This window comes from Epinephelus fuscoguttatus, linkage group LG20 (assembly GCF_011397635.1).
Source record: "Epinephelus fuscoguttatus linkage group LG20, E.fuscoguttatus.final_Chr_v1".
Classification (NCBI taxonomy): domain Eukaryota; kingdom Metazoa; phylum Chordata; class Actinopteri; order Perciformes; family Serranidae; genus Epinephelus; species Epinephelus fuscoguttatus.
Window position 1 is genome coordinate 27,896,500 of NC_064771.1, and position 23,909 is coordinate 27,920,408.

The 23,909-nt window shown below is 41.3% G+C and overlaps 1 protein-coding gene, 1 long non-coding RNA gene and 1 other non-coding gene across 9 annotated transcripts in view; 1 reads left to right on the forward strand and 2 right to left on the reverse strand.

Moving 5' to 3' along the window:
• Positions 1–30: 30 nt before the first annotated feature.
• Positions 31–112, reverse strand: trnal-aag (transfer RNA leucine (anticodon AAG)). The gene has a single exon. It is a non-coding gene; the product is annotated as a tRNA-Leu (tRNA).
• A 2,655-nt stretch (positions 113–2,767) lies between these two features.
• Positions 2,768–22,354, reverse strand: eef2k (eukaryotic elongation factor 2 kinase). 7 transcript variants are annotated; one of them, XM_049564046.1, is made up of 20 exons: positions 22,090–22,354; positions 21,206–21,462; positions 20,612–20,671; positions 18,802–18,902; positions 15,273–15,333; positions 15,151–15,188; positions 14,259–14,430; positions 13,971–14,120; positions 13,755–13,887; positions 13,539–13,666; positions 12,070–12,286; positions 11,891–11,955; positions 11,174–11,251; positions 7,788–7,844; positions 7,544–7,609; positions 6,868–6,999; positions 4,952–5,140; positions 4,748–4,872; positions 4,374–4,552; positions 2,768–3,203 (listed from the first exon to the last, which is right to left on the reverse strand). In XM_049564046.1, exons 2-20 carry the CDS (start codon positions 21,455–21,457, stop codon positions 3,094–3,096), a joined length of 2,313 nt encoding a protein of 770 aa, XP_049420003.1. In that variant the 5' UTR covers positions 21,458–21,462; positions 22,090–22,354; the 3' UTR covers positions 2,768–3,093. The 7 variants fall into 7 exon arrangements, with proteins under 7 accessions (XP_049420003.1, XP_049420002.1, XP_049420006.1 ...); XM_049564045.1 differs by having other exon boundaries at positions 21,206–21,465; XM_049564049.1 differs by lacking the exon at positions 7,544–7,609 and having other exon boundaries at positions 21,206–21,465.
• The window catches only part of LOC125881175 (uncharacterized), a 261,696-nt gene continuing 253,126 nt past the window's right edge, over positions 15,340–23,909 (forward strand). The window contains exon 1 of the long non-coding RNA XR_007448209.1: positions 15,340–18,177. This is a non-coding gene — a long non-coding RNA (uncharacterized LOC125881175). The remainder of the gene's footprint in view (positions 18,178–23,909) is intronic.

The window sequence follows — 23,909 nt, forward strand, 5'->3', positions numbered from 1 at the left end:
TACAGAGAAGAGGAGACTGCAAAAAGTTACTGGCAGCGGTGGGATTCGAACCCACGCCCCCGAAGAGACTGAAGCCTTAATCCAGCGCCTTAGACCGCTCGGCCACGCTACCGTGTGTCAGCACACACCAATAGACCACGTCATAATATTCAATAATAGTGTGTGTACTACTACATGAATTTTATGGCTTTCATAGTTTATTACAGGAATTTTTCAACATTTACTTCATCATCATCTCTTACCATGATCATCATGATGTGGAGTGAGCTGAGGACTTTTTAATTTCTTTAACACAAGCTCCTGAACTCCTCCACTTCCTGCATTTTGCACTTTATGTTTACATGCACCATTAGGATTGTAAAGTAAAAAAAAAAAAAAAAAATCCAACGTAACACTTATTTAATTTAGGGTTCTTAATGAAAATGGAGAGTCCAGGTGATTTTACATTTCACTTCTCTACCATCTACATCCTTCCTATCTGTATGTGTCGGGTGGAGAATGGGCCCTTGGATAAGATATGCCTGTGTTCTAAGAAGAGCTCTCATTAAATTAAAGACAGTGCCATTTGCTATATATGGCCTTGAAAAGGGCAAACCCACCCTTCACTTGCTGCACCAGTGGCAATCAACCCTGGTCCATTCCTCTTAGATTCTGTTCATAATCTTGCAGATTTGGACCCTTAAAAGCAGAGACAGGAGGAGGACACTGGAGAGCAGGTATCGGACGAGGTTGTACATTGTTGTTCAGTTCAAGATTATACACAACTCCACTGGTTCAGAGATGGTTGGCTAAGATTAGTGGGATACTGATCCTACGTGCGACAGGTGTAAAAACTCATGTCCGAAGCTGCTTCATTTCTGGGATTTAATATTTAAAACTTTTTCACCAATGTTTGGATGGCTGGTTGCCCCATCTATATCCATGGCAATATTCGGAGTAACTCCTCTAGATGTTAACTTAAGTAGAGCCCAAGCAGGCCTGTCCCAATACCCACACTTCCCCTAGTAATACCCACCTGCACTTGGTTGTACGCGTTCACGTTTAGGCTAGTGGTGTCAGAACTGAGGTAGTGGAAGTGGTTTCCAACACTTAAAACCCACCCTAGATTCCAAGGGAGCCCCGACCCACACTTTCAAGTGCCCTTGATGAAGGAAGTGAGAAATATTAGGGTAGAGATCTTCCCCTTAGAAATGAGACACCACTTCATGCAAATCGGCGTGGCCGATGTGCAGGCATACGTCACGCGTAGTAGCGACGCAATGAAAATGCTGGCTCCAGCGCTTGTGTTGTGGCGTGTGCTATGTTTATTCTTATCCGTCTGATGAATCAACAGAGTAGAAATGCTGAAAACAGGAGGCGCCTACGACGTCTTCTAGTTCTGATCGATTTTGTTCAGGTAAGTCGATTTGTTTAAATATTTTGACGCTGTGTTCAACCGAGTTGCTGTTGAGTTTACGCTAGTCCAACCATCTGTTGTCTGTGTAGCCTACTTTCCATTCGTACAGCAACAAATTGTTTTCCAAAACTTTCCGAAGTTGCTGAGTTCATCTTCCACTTTGTTGTAAGTGTGGGTTGGGGCTCCCTTGGAATCTAGGGCGGGTTTTAAGTCTTGGAAACCACTTCCACTACCTCAATTGTTTTGGGACACCACTAGCCTAAACGTGAACATGCACAACCAAGTGCAAGTGGGTATTTCAAGGGAAGTGTGGGTATTGGAACAGGCCAGAAATTTGAAACCTTGCAAAGTCAGCAACTTCAGCAAATTTGGAAAACAATTTGTTACTGTGCAATTGGAATGTAGGCTATACAAACAACAGATGGTTGGACAAGCGTAAACTCATCAGCAACCATTGAACATAACGTCAAAATATTTAAACAAATCGACTTACCCGAATAAAATCCATCAGAACTAGAAGACGTCATAGGTGCCTCCTGTTTTCAACATTTCTTCTGCGTTGATTCATTGTATCTCGTGACATTTTGCAGGTGAGGGGCCGAGGGGCCCTGAAATTTTGGTTCCCGTGGGCTATGCCTGAAATTTCATTCAGTAATCCATCCATGTTCATTTGTTTATAACCACCTAAAAATAAGAATTGTTGTTTTTGTTACCCTAGAATGAGCTGTTTGTATCTGCATATGGTGCGGGTCGTCTCCTACAGAGTCGACCAAGTTGTTCTACAGTAGCCCAGAACAGACAAACCAAACACTGGTAAGGTAATTTGCATTTTTCGTGACCACTACTGTAGTTCTCCTACAGGCTTAGCACACAGAAGTTTCAATTCTGCAACCTCACCACTAGATGCCACTAAATCCTACACATTGAACCTTTAATGAAGTGCTTGAGTTTCATGTGGTGCATTTTGGAATTAATGTGTAAAAATGACAAAATAAGACGTATTGAACAAAGGACATTTACGTGTTTCTACAGCATTACTGTATGATAGCATGTTCATTCTGTTTTTAGGTTATCAGGTTATGAGTGACAGAGTTTACACATTTTCAAAGTTAGAATTGACACAGAGATGTGTGAAGTGTTGTGGTTGAATTTTGGTTTTGAGATGAATTTGTTGTGCCACACAGCATGTTTATAAAGAAAACTATCTGCTATATAACATCCAAAGATGCGACCTCACCTCTGAGAGCTCCAGGGTAATAATCAATAGCTTAAAGTTTTATTGTTATTTGAAGCGACTCAACAGGAACAGATCTTTAATGACAGAGCTTTTGTCTCCTAGAGAGAAAATCCAGGAGGGAATAATGACAAATATTTACCGATAAAAAGCAAACTTTATTTAATAGCTTCATACTTGAGCCATTTTTTTTATATATACATTCCTCCAACGTAACTTTGAGGGCAAAGAAAGTAAACTATTTTCTTAGTTTTGATAGGTCAGGCTTTCTCTTTCATACAACCACATTGACTTTGTCAAAAAGTGGGTCAGAGACAGGAAATTAAAGAGGAGAGACACACACATGCACACACAGCACCATTGGCAAAAAACCTGTAATAAAAAAATATGTAAACTGGCCTGGCTATATCAGTCAGACACATGAACTCCCGTGGCTTTTGATTTATAATAAAAATGTCCAGAATTATTCCTCCATTAGCGCCCAGGCTTCCTCAGCTTTCATGTAGTACTGGTTGGCCAGTCGACCTTTCATGGCCTCCATAGCAGCTTCTGCTGCCTCTGTAAACAGATCGCCTGCAGGGAGGGATAGTAGGAGAGGTTAGGACACGGGCAAAGACAATTATCTGCATTAACTAACACATTAATTAATTTAAATAAAACAGAATCAGCAAATAAATCCAGTTGGTAGGTCTGGTGATACTTCACTTTTTCCCAAAACAACTCAATACAGCATCAAATTTGGATTAATCTGCAGCTGAAAATAGCCCCAAATGCAAATTCACAATTTACTCACGTTTGTTTACTATTAAAAATACCTAACTATATGTTTTTAATCAGTCTTAAATATTTGTGTCTTCAGTAAGAATGAATGGACTTGGGGCTGAGTGCTGCAACTGGTAAATTAGCATTGCAAAAAATTGCTAAATTCACTTTTTCCAGCAGAGCTTCAGAGGTATGGAGGATGAAAACTGACTTCAGTATAATATATAATAAATAAATGTATAAGTAAATACAGGAACAAATAAATAAATACTAAATAAATGCTTACATAAAATTAAAAATTAAAGAATTAAGAATTATTAGATAGAATTATTATTATTATAGAATATTAATATTATTATAATGATATTCTATAATAATAATAATAATAATAATAACAATAATAATAATGATGATGATGATGATAATAACAATAATAAGAAGAATAATGCATTGAATTTATAGGCACCTTTCAAAGCACTCAGACACCTTAGAAGATGCAGTTAAAAACAAACAAGCGGAAATGTATCCATAGGTTATAAAATCAAACTCGACAAATAAAAAATCCTAATTATAAATATTAGGTATATGTAGGAAAAATAATTAAAAATAATCAATTAAAAATTAAAATCTTGAATTTATTTCCACAAATTTTGTTCACCCACATTTATTATGTATTTATTAATTCTTCTATTTACTTATTCCTGTGTTATTTATACATTCATTTATTCATTTTTTTAATGCTTAAGTCTTTTCCGTCGTCCATAATAAGGAGGCTGGAGCATGAGACACAAAGAGTGTATTTAGCCATGTTGTGGGAAGTTTTTGGAAAGATACTGGACGTATGCATCATTAATGGACACATGGATAATGCTGCAGCAGTGCTTTGAGAAGCAACCTACAAACGTATCTCAAGCCTCCACGGGGCAGATTTTCCTTAAGGATATACACGGTGAGGTCTGTACAGCCAGCATGGAGCCGTACCTGCTCTCTGTGGGTCTGCTTTGAGGTTGTGTCCTCCCTCTTGGAACATCTCTGCCTCTCTGGCCAGCAGCAGGTAGCGAGGCTCGTCCTGCGTCCCATCGAACTCTCCCCCCTCGTCATAGTCGGTCATGTTCAATGCACTGTCATACCAATGAATCGCCTCCTCCCAGTCCTGCTTCCTGGATAATCCATAATAATAATGTTAATTAAAAAATAATGCAAAAACACTAGCATCAAAAGTATCTTGCGTCCTTAATGAATGTGTCTAGAAATTCCTGTAGGGGGCAGTATTATCATGACTGTTGGACCAGGAGTATCTTTACCCACAGACAAACTTCCACAGGTTAGATATAGTAATAATAACCTCCACTGACCTGTCAGCTGACAGATTGATCCCAGTATCAAAGGCTCTGGCCACTGTGATCATAGAAGATCTGTCACCAGCCTCAGCAGCCAGCAACAAATACTTGAACCCTTTCATCCTGTTTCCTGCGTTATCCTGCCAACAACACCACATATTAGAACACGAGCGCGATCACGCTGTACAAAACCAAAGGGCTAAATAAACTGTGTGGTACCTCCAGCTCTACGTCAGGCAGTATGTGATGAGGCAGCTGCATACAGCACTGTCCCAAGGCTATGATGGCCTCCAGCTCTCCGCACAGAGCGGCTCTCTCCAGGTGCAGCATGGCCGAGTCCTGATCCCACTGCTCGTCCCTCTCACAGAAACGACCTGCCTCGTGGTAGCGCACCATCGCCAGGTGGACCTGATTGAGGAGGAAGGACAGCGAGAATATATTTTTAGAAAAGGAATCTAACGTTGAAAACCAGCTGTCTACAGCAACAGGTGGATTGTACAGAAAGCTAAAGTCCTGATAAGGGATATTTGTTATTTTTTGTGCGCAAGTTAATTATCTATAGGTGCATGTCACAGTGGGCAACATCCACACACACACACACACACACACACACACACACTACCAACACCAAAGAACTGCCACCCCCCACCTTACCCACCCACAGTGCCTTAATAGACTTTGTGCAATAACTGTTACCTCTACCTACCTACCTACCTATCCATCTACCTATCCATCTACCTACCTATCTATCCATCTACCTACCTATCCATCCATCCATCCATCCATCCACCTACCAACCTACCTATTTATCTATCTATCCATCTACCTACCTACCTTCCTACCTGCCTATCCATCTACCTACCTATCTATCCATCCATCCATCCACCTACCAACCTACCTATTTATCTATCTATCCATCTACCTACCTATCCATCCATCCATCCATCCATCCACCTACCTACCTACCTACCTATCTATCCATCCATCTACCTACCTACCTACCTATTTACCTATCTATCCATCTACCCACCTAGCTTCCTACCTACCTATCCATCTACCTACCTACTCTCCTACCTATCCACCTACCTATCTATCTATCTGTCTGAGTATCTTTCTATCTATCTATCTATCTGTCTGAGTATCTTTCTATCTATCTATCTGTCTGAGTATCTATCTATCTATCTGTCTGAGTATCTATCTATCTATCTGTCTGAGTATCTATCTATCTATCTGTCTGAGTATCTATCTGTCTGAGTATCTATCTATCTATCTATCTATCTATCTATCTATCTATCTATCTATCTATCTATCTATCTGTCTGAGTATCTATCTATCTATCTATCTATCTATCTATCTATCTATCTATCTGTCTGAGTATCTATCTATCTGAGTATCTATCTGTCTGAGTATCTATCTATCTATCTATCTATCTATCTATCTGAGTATCTATCTGAGTATCTATCTGAGTATCTATCTATCTGAGTATCTATCTATCTGAGTATCTATCTATCTATCTATCTATCTATCTATCTATCTATCTATCTATCTATCTATCTATCTATCTATCTGAGTATCTATCTATCTATCTGTCTGAGTATCTATCTATCTATCTGAGTATCTATCTATCTATCTATCTGAGTATCTATCTGTCTGAGTATCTATCTATCTGAGTATCTATCTGTCTGAGTATCTATCTATCTGAGTATCTATCTATCTATCTATCTATCTATCTATCTATCTATCTATCTATCTATCTGAGTATCTATCTATCTGAGTATCTATCTATCTATCTGTCTGAGTATCTATCTATCTATCTGAGTATCTATCTATCTATCTATCTATCTGAGTATCTATCTATCTGAGTATCTATCTATCTATCTATCTGAGTATCTATCTATCTATCTATCTGAGTATCTATCTATCTATCTATCTATCTATCTGAGTATCTATCTATCTGAGTATCTATCTATCTATCTATCTGAGTATCTATCTATCTATCTATCTATCTGAGTATCTATCTATCTATCTATCTATCTATCTGAGTATCTATCTATCTATCTGAGTATCTATCTATCTATCTATCTATCTATCTATCTATCTATCTATCTATCTATCTATCAGCCAGTGTGCTTTACCTTTCCGAGAATCGACTGGCCAATCTTCTTCTGCAGCAGGGTGTTGATCCGCTCCACCTCAGTGGCCACACAGGAGGATCGGTGGACGTGAGCACGAGACGAATGGAAGAAGCTCCAATTCTCCTCCGTCATCTGAGTGGAAAAAAGACGGTGGAGATATACAGGAAGGAGAAAGAATGATGGAGGGAGATTGTCACCACCTGCTCTTCACCACAACAATCAGAAAACAATCATACGATGCAGGTTAATCAAGTGCAAGTTGACAAATCACACTGTCGGGGGTGTACCCCTCCAGAAGAGTCCGCTATCAGTTAAACTGATAAATGGTGCAGATTGATTAGCTTTTGGCTCAGAGCTGGAGGAGCACATCCCATATGGAAAAATCACCTCAAGCATGTAAACAGCAGCACACACACAGATGTATCATTATTAGCAAGATGGCGGCGTTGGTGAATCAGAGGGAGATGGTGTTTCAGTTCCAAATGTGGTTTTTTATTTGTTTGTAGTTTGCCTTTTCCGACTGTTTTCTGTCCCTCTGAAATTAAAAGAGTAGTGGACGTGGGAACAGCGGCAGCTTGTGTAATCAAATTAACCTTAGAATCATGCTTGCTGAAGCTTTATAGCAGCAGACAGCAGGGAAACAGCTGGCTTTATGAGCCGCCATGCAAGTAATCACCCCGTCGTTGTCAGCTTTGATACAATCTAAGTTTGCAGAGACTCTTGGAGGAGCTACCATCTTCCTCTAATGAGGGAACACAGAGAGTAGGAGGAGCTGAATTAGAGGAAATGTGAGGAACAACTATTGTTATCCAGTGATGAGAAGACAGGGGATAGACAAAGTGAGGAAGGGCAAGGACGAGGAGTGATGATGTTGATGATGATTACAACGTTCACACACTGTTGTCTCTATGTTTGTTTACCCGTCTGACACTGTCCTCATCCGACTCAGAGTAATGTCTTTGGTTGCGGTGATGGGCCTACGTGATGATACAACATGCATTCATAAGACAGTCAGGGTGAAAGTGGAGAGCAGGAAATGTTAACAGACTAACAGCTACTGACAGGACTGAAGGACAGAGGAGAGGGAACTACAGTCACAAGAGAAGTCCAACATGTCAGGGTTTAATAATCGTTACAAAAAAACATGTTTGTTTAATGCATGGTTCACGCTACACAACGTTTTTGTCTGTTCCGACAGTCACTATGTCAGATTAGGCGATGGTGGAGTCATAAAATTGTGCCGTGACTTGGTTGACAGACATGACAAACTACACACTGGTCATCTTTCACGACGTGTGTGATGTCATTGGGTTATTCTTGTCTTATTTGTATTATCATTACTATTATTTCAGTCACTGTGTCGTTCATGTCCCAGCCGAAATGTTGTTGTAGTAACATAATAAGTGCCACCAGATGGCAGGAGCTAGATTTGAAGTACCGTACGCAAACTACGCAAGTCACTGAATCCTCCACAACAAGTTCCTACAAATGTTTAACAATAAAAAGGAAGGAATTCTCGCTAACAACTAACAAGTACGCTTGCCAATAGGCTAAAATTTTGTTAATAAACATTAAGAGTAAGGATAATGTTAGGCTGACCAAACGTCCTCTTTTGCCCGGACATGTCCACTTTTCACGTCCCGTCCGGGGCGTCTGGGGGGTTTTTAGAAACTGATGATAATGTCCGGTTTTCCGTGTGTTTGTGTGTGTGTGTGTGTGTGTGTGTGTGAGTGCGGCACGGGCCGCATATTTCTGTCCGAACCCGAACCGAGCCCGACATTATTTAATGACCAAAGCACAGTTGTTACGGTTACAGGGTATTTAACAGGCCGGGCGTGCGCTGTGGGTGCTCAGCCCGTGTTTGAGATGGGAGCGGGAGGCGGGAGGTCCGACGCTTCTAGCGAGACGAGAGGGAGAAATAAAACAAAATAAGATAAAATAGGAAAAACCTATCTCTCTCTTTTATTTTATTTTCAGCGTTTAATCAAGGCGGAGGCAGGCGGGTGGTGGAAGGTCCGAGACTTCCAGCGAGAGGAGAGGGGTAGAAATAAACAGCCAATGTGTGTGTGTGTGTGTGTGTGTGTGTGTGTTATGTTCAGGTGCTGTCACGTAAATAAGAGTGCCCAAGCAATAAACAGGACAGACAATAGGATTTTATTTATTTTTACACTACATTTTCACTGAAAGCTGACTGAATCCAACCCGAGCCCGAATACAATTTATAGCTACATTTTTGACCAAACCCGGCCCGACCTGTCGGGTACCGTCGGGCTCGGATCGCCATACTCTTGTGTGTATGTGTCCCCTATTGGGGCCTATCTGAATTTCTGTCTTTGAGAGATATTATTTTGTAATATAACTGAATTTTCTATCCATACATATAAATTTTAAATATATTAAAATTATAAGGCATCTTTGAGTAAACTGCGAGGATCATTTAAATAGGCTATGTCGTGGCCGGCCGAGTGTCCTCTTTTTTGGAAATCAAAATATGGTCACCCTAGATAATGTTGTGCATAGCCCGCCTACTTGGCAAGCTAACTCGCTAACATTTTAGCCTATTAGCAAGCTTACTTGCTAGCATAGCCTATCTACTTAGCAAGCTAACTCACTAACATTTTAGCCTATTAGCAAGCTTACTTGCTAGCATAGCCTATCTACTTAGCAAGCTAACTCACTAACATTTTAGCCTATTAGCAAGCTTAGTTTCTAGCATAGCCTACCTACTTAGCAAGCTAACTCGCTAACGTTTTAAGAATGTAATTCTCTCAATCAAATTTATAAGAGGCTTTTGATTTTAAATGGATACAGGAAGTGTTGAGCTTGAATTGACAGTGCAACACATTAACATTATGAAAAGTAAAAATATAAAAATACAGAGGGAATAATAAATATCGTCCCATTTCTAATGTAGTCTATTTCAAATGAAGCTGGTAGCCTCTGCAGTTGTGGTGAGTAAAAGCCCCACCACTATTTTTTAATTTTATTACTTTATAACCATTATGAAGAAACAACATTCTTTGCTAGCTTGATGCTAATGGCAGTACTCAGCAGATTGCTGAAGTGCCTCTGTTGTTTCACCCCATCATTTTTAACATCCATGGAGGAAATATCAAAAAGATTGTGGTGTTGTTGCCGTACAGTTTTCCACAGCAGCAGATCGCTCGGTGTTCCTATTGGTCAAAGTGATGGCTGTGACGGTAGAAGTTGTAAATGACAAAAACAAAAATCAAACATGCTAAACTTTCTGTTGGAATGTCCTGAGGCATCCCAGATTTGGCGTCCGTTGTCGACAGCCATGACACACTACACGAGATGAAACAATGGATTACCGCGTACAACACTCAACGTGATCCGAGCCGACACTGTACGTCGTTGCGTCGGGCTATAATCAGGCTGATATCGTGTAGTGTGAACCCGGCATAGGATAAAAAACCAGAATATACTGATAAATGTGTCTTAAAAATGTTTTTTAAAAAAAACACCTCAGCTCAAAAATGTATTTCTTCTTGTAAATCTAATGTGGACACAATTACATTATTCAGACAAGCTATAGCATATCTTAAATATCTTATCTTACACTTGGTATGGAGGACAAAAGAAGACTTAAGCATAAAAAGTAAAAATAAATACTGAACAGGAATAAATATACAAGTGCGGAAATAAATAATTAAAATAAAATAAGTAAATGCTTAAATATAATTAACTAATATAACTATAAATAGTAAATTAATTAATTAATTAATTAATTAATAAAAGTCCATGGTTAAACAGGACTTGAATAAAAAAATATCTCAAATTTATTTTTACATTTCTGTTCACTTTCTTCATTTATTTATTTCTGTTTTAAGTTTTACATTTATTTCGGGATACTTTGCCCATTTTCAACCAGGTCTGTGTCACAGCGGTGTAGGGAGCGTGTGCAGATGGACGCTGTTGAGGCGGCCCTCGAGCAAATAATCCACCAGCTGACAATAAATGCATCGTTTAACGTCACGAAGGACATGTTATAGCAGATTTTGGCTAGCTGATGGGCGGGGAGCTCCGGGAGCTGGTGGCAAGAGGGGCACCTTAACACTGTCCATCTGCACTCAATCCCCACACAGCAGTGACGCAGACCTGGTTAAAAATTGGCAAACCATCCCTTTAAGTCAATTTTCGCCCTCCATAACTTAGTAAATGTCAGACATACACAAATACATTTCTGGCATGGTTTATCTCAAGGTTATCAACTCATTTTTAAAATCCTGGACATTTTTTTCTGGCCAAAATTAAATCCAAACAAAAGTCAGATTGAAATCCTTACCCCGTCTACGTGGTCACTTGGGTCGCCTTCACTCCTCCTCTCGCTGGGGTAGCCACTGTCCCCGCCGCTGTCAGGTTCCTATAGACAAACATAAATGAAATAAATCAGCAAAGTGACTCGTGGCAGATTCTGATGCTCAAAGTTCAAACATGTTTCCTCGAGCTGAGGAGCATCTCAACAATCAAGACCTTCCTGTCTCACGCTGATACTGAGGAGGTCATATTTATTATTGCAGTTCATTGTATTCAGGGTTTAAGCCAAATAAAACACCATCAGCTGGTTCAAACTGCAGCTGCTCAGCTTTTAAGAAATTCAAAGAGACAAGACTTATAAAACAATCTGAAAAACGTCTTTCATTAATGTGATCCAATATTATATTTCCAGTTCTAGTGTCTCTATTTTATGGTTTTCATCGTGGCAATTCATGACACCTGCCACAGAGGTTGTGGTTTTGTTTGCTGTTTGTTCCATCTGATCTGTCGACAATATGAAATACATGCATTTTGTATTTTAAAGATAAAAAACATAATATAAAAAGACAAAAAAAAATAGATTTGGGACATGATATTAGCAAACATGGAGCTCCTGGGACTCAACATGGACCTGAGGTGTGACTTAACTGCAACAATCTGGTCATGGGAGAATATTTGGCTAAATGTGACACAGCGTCACTTTTCTGTGCTGTTTTAAGTTGCATACACAGATTTCTTTGCTCACCTTGTGTTCACCTGTGTTGTGGTTGTTGAGTCTCTCATGTTCGTACATCCCAGTGAAAGATGAGCCTGTAAAATGCAGAAATTATACACAACTATTGTCAATGCGGACACCACGCTTCACTACGTTCAAATATACTGTTATGAACGTGCAGCATGTAACAATAATGTTCATGGATGTACCCATGGAGGACTTTCCCACAGATCCAGATAAAGCTAGCGGAGAGCAGGGCATTGTGAGAGGGGAGCAGGGGATGGAGTCCGAGTCACTCATGTTCTCGTCCACAGAGGACGTCTCAGACAGGCGGGATAACAGTGGAGGTGCCCGGCCCCATGACATAGTGCGAACGCGAGGAGAGCAGGCCTCCTCGCAGCCCCTCAGCATCGTCTTGGCTGACTTCTGAAATAAAAAGAGATCAATCTATCTTGAGGAAACAGCAACAAAACAACCAGTATATACCAAAGATAAGGTCAACGCATCCTTCTCATGTTAATCCTGCTACTGAGTTAGAAAGTGAGTACTCACAGGAGAAAAGGAAAGGTACCAGCTCTGGGAAACTATGGCATGACTGCAATTCTATCAATAAGATTTATTTTATGTTAAAATCATAATACAGCATGCTCTTTATCCTACTTTTTTATACTATTTTAGGCTGCATACTCAGTTGTTTTAAAAAACAAATGATCTTACAGGAAATAAGATCCCAAAGCCAGGGGACTATGGAGGACAAAAAAAACCCCTTAAGAATCAATAAATGAATAAATAAATGTATAAATAAATAAATAAATACAGGAATATATAAACAGATAAATTAAACAGAACAAAAATGAATAAATATCTTACATTTATTATACATATTTGTTCAGCTACATTTATTTATTTCTGTATTTATTTCAGCATTTATTTATTCCTGTATTTTGTTATAGATTTATTTATTACATATCTATTTATTTATTCCTGTATTTTGTTATCATTTTTTTATTACATATTTATTTATTCATTTATTCCTGTAATTTGTTATAAATGTATTTATTTATTGTCATATTAATCTATTCCTGTATTTTGTTATAGATTTAATTTCTTTTCATATTTATTTATTACAGTATTTTGTTACAGATTTATTTATATATTAAATATTTGTTTATTTATTAATTTATTTCTGTAGTTTGTTATAGATTTATTTATTTTCATATTTATCTATTCCTGTATTTTGTTATAGATTTAATTTCTTTTCATATTTATTTATTCGAGTATTTTGTCACAGATTTATTTATATATTAAATATTTGTTTATTTATTAATTTATTTCTGTAGTTTGTTATAGATTTATTTATACAGTTATTCATTTATTTATGTATTCCTGTATTTTGTTTTAGATTTATTTATTACATATTTATTTATGTATTTATTTATATTTATTGATGCTTATGTTATTTTTGTCCTCCATATGACACAGCAGCCACATTAATGCCTAAATATGGCAACTGTGAACAACATGAAATGCAATAAATCTTAGGGGATTCTCAGGGACATTTTTTTCTTTTATTTTTTTATTATTATCATAATTTTGTGAACTGTTTTTACCCTGACCCACAGCTGATTTCTGGCCCTGGCTGACACTGTATTTATTATTAATAAAATGTCAAAATTACAAGAAGTTTGTTGGTGCAATCCAGCTGGGACCTCTCCGCAGGGGAAAGGTCAAAAGGTGTCAAGCCCATACTCTTGCAGATCTTGTTACACAGGTGGGAGTGGAAGAACAGTGCCATGCCTCGCACACCTGGAACACAGGCATGATCAAGATGGAGCCTCCTAAATAACTTGTAACCATCGAGAAGCAGTTTGTCAGTATCAAAAGGGAACTGTACCGAGATTTCCGTCTCCAAAGTCAGTCCCCTGCTCTGTGTGGATCTGAGGGTCAGTGTAGAGATCTCCCACTCCTTGGATGTCCACCACGATCAGCTGGTGGCCCGAACGCTCAAACGTAAAGTGACTAAAGGCCTGGTGGATACAAAATAAATTATATCTATGAAGTGATTATTACCTTTATCATGTATTAACAACAAAAGGTGATGTTGCTTCACCTGCGGAGTGAGTCGGATGTTGCTGTCCTTCACAAAGCCAGAGTTGGAGTTGTATTTAATGTATTTGCCCTCGATGTAATGCTCCAGGTGGAAGAGAGGTTTACCTGGTCGTTCTGTCATCTCTATCACACACATCTGCATGATGTCCACCTGAGGATCAGAGAGAGGTAAACAACACACACACACACACACACACACACACACACACACGAAGTACAGACCTGTCAGTGACTGTCTGTCCTGTGAACTCGTCAGCACATCAGTGTACTGTAAATGTTCCTCCTGTACCTGTTTGGGAGGTCGGTGGCGGTTGTACTCCTCTCCCCAGAGCTTGGCTTCCATTTGCAGCCTGACGTCCTCAAAGTAAACACTTCTGTCCACCGTCTCCATGTAACGCTTGCTCACATAATTACTCGCTGACTTCCAGTTGCTGCTGTGTGAGAAATTGGACAACTTCTTCCTGGAGGGAAATCAGATGTTACAGCAGTCAGCAGCATTTCAGTTACATCTAAATATACTCACAGTAAACCCACAGCTAGGAAACTTCATACAGAACTGAAGCCATTTTTGATTATAGCATCAACTGGAACTGCTGTACGACAGCAACAACACACCACAGATGTAGAGATGTTCTTTTTTTAACTTGCAGGAGCACGGGGAATTGTTTTCATGCTCTGGTTTTTGTCAGGGTGGATTTTTTTTTACTTAGGGCTTCTGTTGAAGTTGAAGTGGTGGGACTGATGGATGCCTCTCCTCTACATTTCCCACATAGCTGAGGATTACACATGAACAACCAGACTATTATCCCTTTCTCTTTCATTCTGCAACCTCATGCAGAAGCCGAAACACAGCGCAGCCGTCAAACACCATACGCTTAAATTCAATTTTACCCCAAACAGTAAACATCCAGGGAATCAAATGGGTTAAAAACTCAGTGGCATCACAGAAGACTCCACAGAGGTGGTTCAGTGTGATACTCTTGTACCATCTTTGGGTCTGAAACTACTGGATTTGTCTGCAGCAATTCTCCAGAGTCGGAGAGAGACATGCGAGGAATGTGGACCTGCACCACTTATAGCCTACGAGAGGCGCACTCTGACTTGTTTACACTGATACTAGAACCCGAGGGCAATAACCGCTGGAAGAGAACTGATGAATGAGGAGAAATATTTCAACTTACGTTCGGAAGCACTCCCTCATGGCCCCTTTCCCAAATGGCTGTGGGAAATAAATAAGACGAGACATTAGAAACATTCTTTAAAATACTGGCAGAACAATAAATAATTTAGAGAGCAGTCATACCTGGGCACCCATCTTGATGTAGATCTGGTCTTCAGCCCAGTCTCCTGTGATGGCATTGTACCTGCGAAGAGGGAAAGTGAATTCCTGTAAAACTTCAATTAGTAGCCCAGGCTTGGACACATAATTTTAGGTAGCCAACTACCCAGTTTTATACAACCGAAGAACACCCTACTCTGCTGTGATTGGCTGGTACTCCTTTTTTAAACACTGTTTTTATTGAACATCTTTAGCTTTGCCGGCAGATTACCCCTCCGTTTTGGGGTAGAGTTGCTACCTCAAGCGAAGGAGTTCAAGTATCTCGGGGTCTTGTTCAAGAGTGAGGGTAGAATGCAGTGTGAGATGGATCAACGGTTTGGCACCGCTGACTTAATAAATCAGACTTCTACAGAGTGAAACATGACGCAGAATTTAGTAGCAGACTTTTTTGGGAACCTCAGAATTGCGTCTCTGCTTTTTGCAGATGATGTGGTTCTGTTGGCTTCATCACACCGTGACCTCCAGCATGCACTGAGGTGGTGTGCAGCTGAGTATGAAGAGGTTGGGATGAAAGTCAGCACCTCCAAGTCTGAGGCGATGGTTCTCTGCTGGAAACCGGTGGATTGCCCCCTTTAGGCTGGGAGTAAGTTACTGCCCCAAGCAAAGGAGTTCAACTATCTCAAGGTCTTGTTCACGAGTGAGGGTAGAATGGAGCATGAGATGGATCTCATATCGCCCAGCCCTAATTGGTTGTACAAGATAAAGAAATCAGCAGATGTACGCTAGAGCTCTGGGAAAATTGGAAAATGATGATGGCAATTTCTCATTGTTTTTATGACTTTTTATAGCCATGAAGACAAAATTAAAAAAAGACAAAATATCTTTAGTTGCAGCTCAATATCCATCAAAATTTCGAAGCCGCAGCTCTTTAAAACAGCGTCTCGTTTCAAGCAGAAATCACCCACACTGGATGGTCTACAACACTGAGCTGGTGGCCTGGACTCTTTCTTCTCTTTTGAGTCGACTTCAGCGACTAAAGGAGCGCAGAAACCCTCCAGTCCGGATCACTTTGGCCAAGTTACTCTTTGCCCTCTGCGAGAGAGTTCATCTGTCAAAGCTCATTGTCACTTCTTATCATGGAGGCACTAAAGCATGTCACTTCCTCTCTATGGAGAAAAACAATGACAGAGAAATGACAAGAGAAGCTGTGTGTCCTCTTTCCAAAGACAACCCATTATGCCTGCACCCATTTCTTTGTGGATTAAAGGAATTGTAATCAGGGAAAAGCTCACACAGTAAACACAGCGATATGAATGTATGTGCACATGCTGTATGTCTGGGTCAGTGTGTCTGTTTGGCTGGGCGGGGCGGGTTTCCCTGAGTTAATGAATACTGCATGAACCGTACGTGCAGCTCCAAGTCTTCACAGCTGAAATCTAAACTAGAAACTCAGCATTAGCCGTTCCTCCACCACTCAAACAAGAGCACCACTCTGTTCCCCATCCAAAATCTCCTCTGCCAACACATCGCTTCGGCCTGAGAACACCGTGTACCGTCATTCCTTCTAGTTCAGGCTACAGGGGGCCTTAAGAGAGGGAAGGACGAATAAGGTTACACGCGGGTAAAATTAGCACACGAAAGGAGAACACGAGGGCGAATCCCAGCTCCTGACAACCCCTCCTCTCTCTAGGGCCAAGTCCAGTCCTGTACAGATTGTTGCGTAACAGGCCTAGCGCACACGCACACACACACACACACACACACACACACACACACACAGAGGCAAAGGAATTCATTGTCCTGCTGCTTTTCTGCCCACACCCCCTTCATCTATGTGTGGCTGCCTTTATATAACGCTGCCCACGTATGAGAGCTCTGCGGGAGGTGTGTGCGCTTCTGTAGCCAGCTGCCATGTTGGTTTTTAATATCTGGGCGCACACTCAACCGCCCCTCCTGTGTTATGAGATTAAAAAAAAAAAACTGGGTGGGCAAAGGGGCGTCAATGTTCCCAGTGAAAGGGGAGTGATGTTTGTCAACAGTTAAGATTAGCACCACTGACCCAGATATGAGCCGCCTGTGAAACCCACTGCCATGTCAATGAAAGTTCAAGACCACTGCAGGCTGATATCAGTGTGGGAATGTTTCAGAGCGAGTACTAATATATATCTTATATTTATGCTTTATTGACAGTCTTAAAAATATTTTTAGATTAACAAGGGGTCAGATGACTGTGTAAGTGTAGTAGTGAGTGAAACCCCAGAGATGTATCACCCAGCTCTGCAGTCTCTCTGCACAGTGTAGAGCTTTTAGCACCACAGTGGAGTGTTTTAGCATCTTTCAGCTGATTGTTTTGGTTTCCCAGCCCAAAACGTAATCTATATCAAGCATGCTGGCCCAATCAATGGCATGGCTTACTGGGACGCTTACAGGTCCAGTGTGTAGGATTTAGGACCTTTAGGACCTGCCCAGTTTGGTTCGGTTCAATCAAACTCAAGTTTGTTTGCCCTCTAAGTGCGGTTTGTTTGGGCAGGTGTGAACACAGCGATCGCACTCAGGTGTGCACCAAAACATCTGGACCAAGACCTTCTTGAAGAGGTGGTCTTGGTCCAGTTACAAACCAATGTGTTGTGACCTGGATGTGAACCAACTGCAGTCACATGACACATTGTTTGGGTTAAACATGAGCATGTTACAGTCCTGGAGGATTATTAATGTGCACCTCCTCCTGCACTGCCTTAATATGCACATTCAGCACATCCAATGCATCAAAACATTGTTTTCTAGTTGGAGCCGCGCCTCGTTTTCAAACTGTATGGTTTGACTAAAATGAACAATGACAGCAATATAGTCCACGATGAGCAGCGCTAAAATCAACCTGCGTAGTTGTCCCTCCATTGTGACATTAGAAAGTGTCACATTTATCTTGCAAGTGTACTCTTCTTCAACGTTTGCTTTACTTCCTGGATTTTTCCCACATGGAGATTCTGACCAATCAAGAGCAGCTTTCCTGCGCAAGGCATTTGATCCGGTCTGCTTGTAAATGCTGCCCTGAGAACACGAACCAACTCTAGGCAATTATACAACTTTGAAACAACATTCGTTCCTGATTCAGACCAAAGCAACACAACTCTAGGTCTGAAAGCACCCTGAGAATGAGCCATTTATATTCTGGAGCTAGTCCTTGTCCACGCAGACCGCCATGTTTCTACAATAGTCCAGAACAGACAAACCAAACACTGGCTCTAGATAGGGACATTTGTGTGTTCATATCAACTACGTACTTAGATGAGAGCGTTGGAAAAACACTGATTTTTTTAACATGAAACTGCTTCAGTGTTTTTACTGGTTTGCATCACCATGTCCGTTTGTTTTGGAGAGGAAGAGACCTCTGCGGATAATTTGGCTCCCGTTAAAAACTCCTGAACAATGAACACTGAATGAATTATAACCGGGAGAAGTTTTAGCTGGTTGCAATCTGCAATCCTCACCACTAGTGCCACTAAATCCCCCGCTAAATCACTCTTCATTCACAGCCACACCGAGTTATTCGTACCTGTAACGAATGCAGGGTTCAGTCTCGATGTCCTCCAGATGAAACTGTGCCCACGGGTCGGGCATGGCTTTGGCCTTTTCGATGGCATGTTTCCATGTCTCCTGTCACAATGAACAAACACAGCTTATTAGCCAGCAGATTTGACTTTCTGCAAATAGAAAGGAAAAGCCTTTTTCCACAGAGACGAGTGTAGAAGAAAGAGAGGAGGCTGTCCAGTGCAACAAACCTGACATTCAATTTGTACAATAAAGCCATTCCAAGATTTTTTGTGCTCTCTGTACAGCCCTTTCTCCCTCTAAGTGCCTGTATTGTTCTCACTAATTGAGCAAATTAAATTTCACAGTTTCTGCACAGAACAGCTTCCCCTCATTCTTCAGGGAGTTAATCAGCTCACGGATAGGCAAGTTTACAATCAATAAAACTCAGAGGCATGCCAAAGTAAACTGGGATCACGTCTTGAGTTTGTAAAAACATGCAGGAAAGAAAAGTTAAGGAAGAAGGGAAAACACAAAAAGCTTCAGCACATGCAAGGAAATAAAAAGCACACAATCATTGAAGTGACGTGGGAATCTCACTTAAAATAACCAATAAATGCAGAGGTTTCAGGTCTCACGATAAATCTGTTATGATCATGACTGCAAAAAAAGCTGGGACGCTGTGTAAAACATAAAAACAGAATTAAAATCTGCAGCAACTGTGTGATGTCATCATGTCAATATGGACCAACATCTCTGAGGAATGTTTCCAGCACCTTGTTGAATCTATGACAGCAAGAATTAAAAAGGGGCTCCAACCTGGTACTAGCAAGGTGTACCTAATAAAGTGGCCAGTGAGTGTATCTTGTTTTGGACTGTATTCAAATGATATATGTCAAACGGATTTGCAAATCATAGCGTTCTATTTTTATTTACAGTTTACACAGTGTTCTAACTTTTTTTTGGAACAGGGTTTTATCTGGGGGTCGACCAGGGTCTCTTATTCCGTAATAACTTTCCATAACTAAAGAGATCACCATGTGATGTTTCACGGCCATCTGCAGCTGCGCCATCTTTAAAAAAAATAACTTTCTCCGAAGGCCCCATCAATCAAATGTCACTGGTAATCCAACCCTGCACCAGTAACCCAAACCAAAAGGCAGAGCTCCACAGCAGCACGTCTCCCTCGTCCACCGCTGCTCTCTGTGCTGCAGGCCTTCTAGACATGCTCATATTTAGAGCAAAGGATTTACATTAAGGGAAGCATGAACGTTGTGGTTTTAAGTGACAGTGTCGTGTCTGCTTGTGACGGATAGCGGACGACACACCCCATGACAGACTGTGTCCACCTACACAAGTGTCCAACTCGGTCACAAGACTTTGGGATCAAATGTCGCAGCCTGGAACGGCACAGCCAAGCTCAGAGTTCCATCTACAACATCTTTGTAGGATTTGTGTCATTTTCTAAAACAAATTTTTTCAGCAGCAGCAGTTTCCATAATAAAAAATAGCTTCCTGAAACCAAAAGTCGAAAGAATTTGCACATGTCCTCCGGGAACATATGCAAACTTCTCAATGTTGTTTTGTGAAATACCAGTACAACATTTTGTAGTGTGAATTGAAATACAGTGCAGGAATACAGAGTGAAGGAGGGAGAGTGTATTGATCGGGAAACATCAGTCACAAAGGGAGGCGGAGGAAATGAGAGTAAGTGGAAAGTATGCTGCTACAAAAGTAAAAAAAAAAAAAACAAGGAAAGGAAAAGGACAGTAAATTACAGAGCGAGTGGGGAGAAGGGAGGCGGTCAGAGAAGATATAATTTGATCTGAACATACCCGTGCGCTCTCAGACAAAACCTTGTATGATCGAGGTTGTGCCACAGTTTCTGTTTCGCTCTATGTAGAAAGGTAAAGAAAGCGGACGGCTTTTCATCAGCAAACAAAGAACAAAATATCTGACATTTACAAAAGCATCAAATACGTGACAGCAACACCACACAAACACTAAATGCCTATTCATGCCAGCAGTTGGCTGGTGCACAGCAGCTCTGACGACACTGAATCCAGCCCTTGTGTGGCTCGGCTCACTGCTGATGCAAAGAGTCTGAGCAGCGAGGGACGTGTTTACATGCAGCGTGATCACATGTGGTGAACGCCACTCTCTGGTACTTCCTGTTCTCTAGAGAGAGTGTACTTTAGAGGTGGCTGCTCCAGTAAACACACACACACACACACACATAGTACGTGTGTGCAGGCACGCACAGGCAGGCATCCATATAAGGCAAAGAGCTGTTCTCATGGGATTACAGAACTGTTTATGATGGTGCGTGATCACAACACTAAATGCTAACCAGCACTTGATTGCATTATACGCTGATGCTTTCCCCTCCACTGTCCATTTGGCATCACGTTGCCAAGGCAGCGGCTCACCTTGAACAAAAAGTTGGTCTTGGGAAGTGAGTTCGACAGCTGCCGCTCGTGAGCCAGATTCTTCAGGTAGTGACAGATTTCTTTTAAGGAGTCGTCCAGGATGGGGCAGATGACGTGGTCCTCGTCCTCATCCTCGTCGGTGGCGTTGGCATCGCTGAGGGAGGAGGCCCGCTGGTTGAAGGCGCTGCGTTGGACAGGGGGCCTCTTGGCGCTGCTCTCCTCCTCCATGCTGAACATCAGGTCATCCTCCATGGTGTCTGCTGTTGGCATGAGCGGGGTCAGGAGTGTGAGCGGGCAGAGAGTGCAAAGTAGAGCCACACACAGAGAGAGAAAGAGAGAGAGAGTTTGGAGTTAATCTGAGGCAGCCATGTTAGTAGGTGTTTACAACAAGCCATCATGGCTGCACCACTCTGAGCCTAGTGCCATGTGTCAGGATGTTATGCTATCTCAGATGTGGCTGTACCATGACGTCTCCAACACATGTTTACAACTGAAGTCAATCAGAATATATTTATTTTCACATTTTATTGCTTAAATATTTACTGAGCAACACATGGTGAGCATAAGCATGCAAAAGCAATAAACATTTATGTCACTGGTGAGAGCAATTTGTGCCACTGTAAGGAAATGTTGTGCAAGTTGGCAAAGTAGCAGCTGGCTGGTGGACACAACACACACCCAGGATAGATAAAGTTCCTGCACTGCTGCTGAAAAATGAGCTCCCATAGACATCATGCAGCAGGCAGCAACCTTGAACATCATGTTACAGCATGCTGCAATCTCATTCCCCCACAGCTTTAACTTGAATTGAATCTATTGTGGCCTGCTGTTGGATACAGGTGTTAAATAAACATCCTACTTTATGATCGGAGGCACAAACACACCTTTAAAGACTCGAACTTGACAGCCTGTAGGTAGCCAGGTCCTCTCGGGTCTCACAGCTACAGTTAAAAGTGAACACAGAGCGGCTGCAGCAGCTTAAATCTCCTTCAGCTTCAGACTGAGCCGGTCCTGGTTCTCCAATGTGTCCTGAAGGTCCGGGGACGTGCCTGGCAACAAGGCTGTGCTCTCGCTTCAGTCCTCCACGGCGACAGCAGCTCTCCGCACGTACAGCAGAGGTTCGGTCATCCGCGCCCACGCGTCATGCTGCGTTCAGGGCTGTCGGAAATGTGTGGTACGCATGGGAGGAGCCTGTGGAGATGAAGGAAGACTTCTATGGATATGTCTAAAGGTCAAGGGGGCACACAAACAAAAAACAAACAAACAAACAAACAAACAAACAGGTAGATACATAAATAAGGCTGAGCCCAACAGTTAATTCTGACCATTTTTAACATTTTGATTTAAAAAATAAACAGAAAAAATACCATAAAACCTACGTTAAAAAGCTTAAATCACATACTTCCATTAGTACACTTCTGTGTAGTATACTACGTGCATGTACTTATTGGCTAGTGCGCGAATTTCGACAGGGTAGTGTTGTCTCAAACCAAACCTGGCCGTTGTGCACTTAATTTAAATGACGGCCGCAAATTAGCTAGCAAACTAGCATTAGCATTCGCGTTATCGTTCGCGGTACTAAATCATTAATCCAATAAACATACTGCTGACTTTTATCCGACAACAGTATAGTGGTGCTTAGTGCAAAAAACACATGTATAACTTAGATTCGTACAATGCAGCGACGTTCACGGCCGCACAGTCCATGGCCGCCATTTCCAGTTTGAAAAGTGGTCCCTCCCCTTCCGCTACGTAGCCAAGATGGCGACCATTGAGGGCGGGAAGTGTCCATAGTTCCACACTCAACTTCTTGACCGTTTTGAGTGCGCTGCATTTTTCCATACTTCTCAGTGTGAACGCACTTATGCACTCAAAATATTAAATGTAAGTACAGAAGTATGCAATTTGAGACATAGCACCTGCCTCAAATCACATACTTCCAACTTATTGGCGTAGTGCACAAATTTCGACAGGGCGGTGTTGTCTCAAACCAAACATGGCTGTTGTGCACTTACCGGAAATGACGGCCGCGAATTAGCTAGTTAGCAAACTAGCATTAGCTTTCGCGTTATCGTTTGTGGTACTAAATCATTACAGACTACTAAATTAACCCAATAAACATACTGCTGGCTTATATCCGACAACAGTACACCAGTTTGAAAAGTGGTCCCTCCCCTTCTGCTATGTAGCCAAGATGGCGACCACTGAGAGTGAGAAGTGTCCATAGTCCCACACTCAACTTCTTGACCGTTTTGAGTGCACCATCCGGGTACGGCACTTATGCACTTAAATTATTAAGTGTAAGTACAGAAATACGCGATTTGAGACACAGCACCAGTCTCTTTTTCTAGCCCGGCGTAGCTGCACATTTTGACAAATAAAGGACTGTCTCAGTTAGAGGCCTGGTCTGGTTGCTGAGCAGTTCTTTTTTTTTTTGTTTGTTTGTATAAAAGTTATTTCGATATATCGTATAAATTGGGGTTGTTGGCTACCTCAAGTTATGTGTCCGTTCCTAGATTACCCTGTAAGTTATTTATATTCCTTCAAGGGCCGTACACATGGTGCATCTTTAACCAACTGGAAAACACGAGGTCGGGCGCTGGGTACTACTCTTGAGCCTTTTCACAGGACTAACAGGTCTGACATGTAATCTGGAGCCATGAAGAGCCTTAAAAGTAATTAATAAGATTTTAAAGTCAATCCT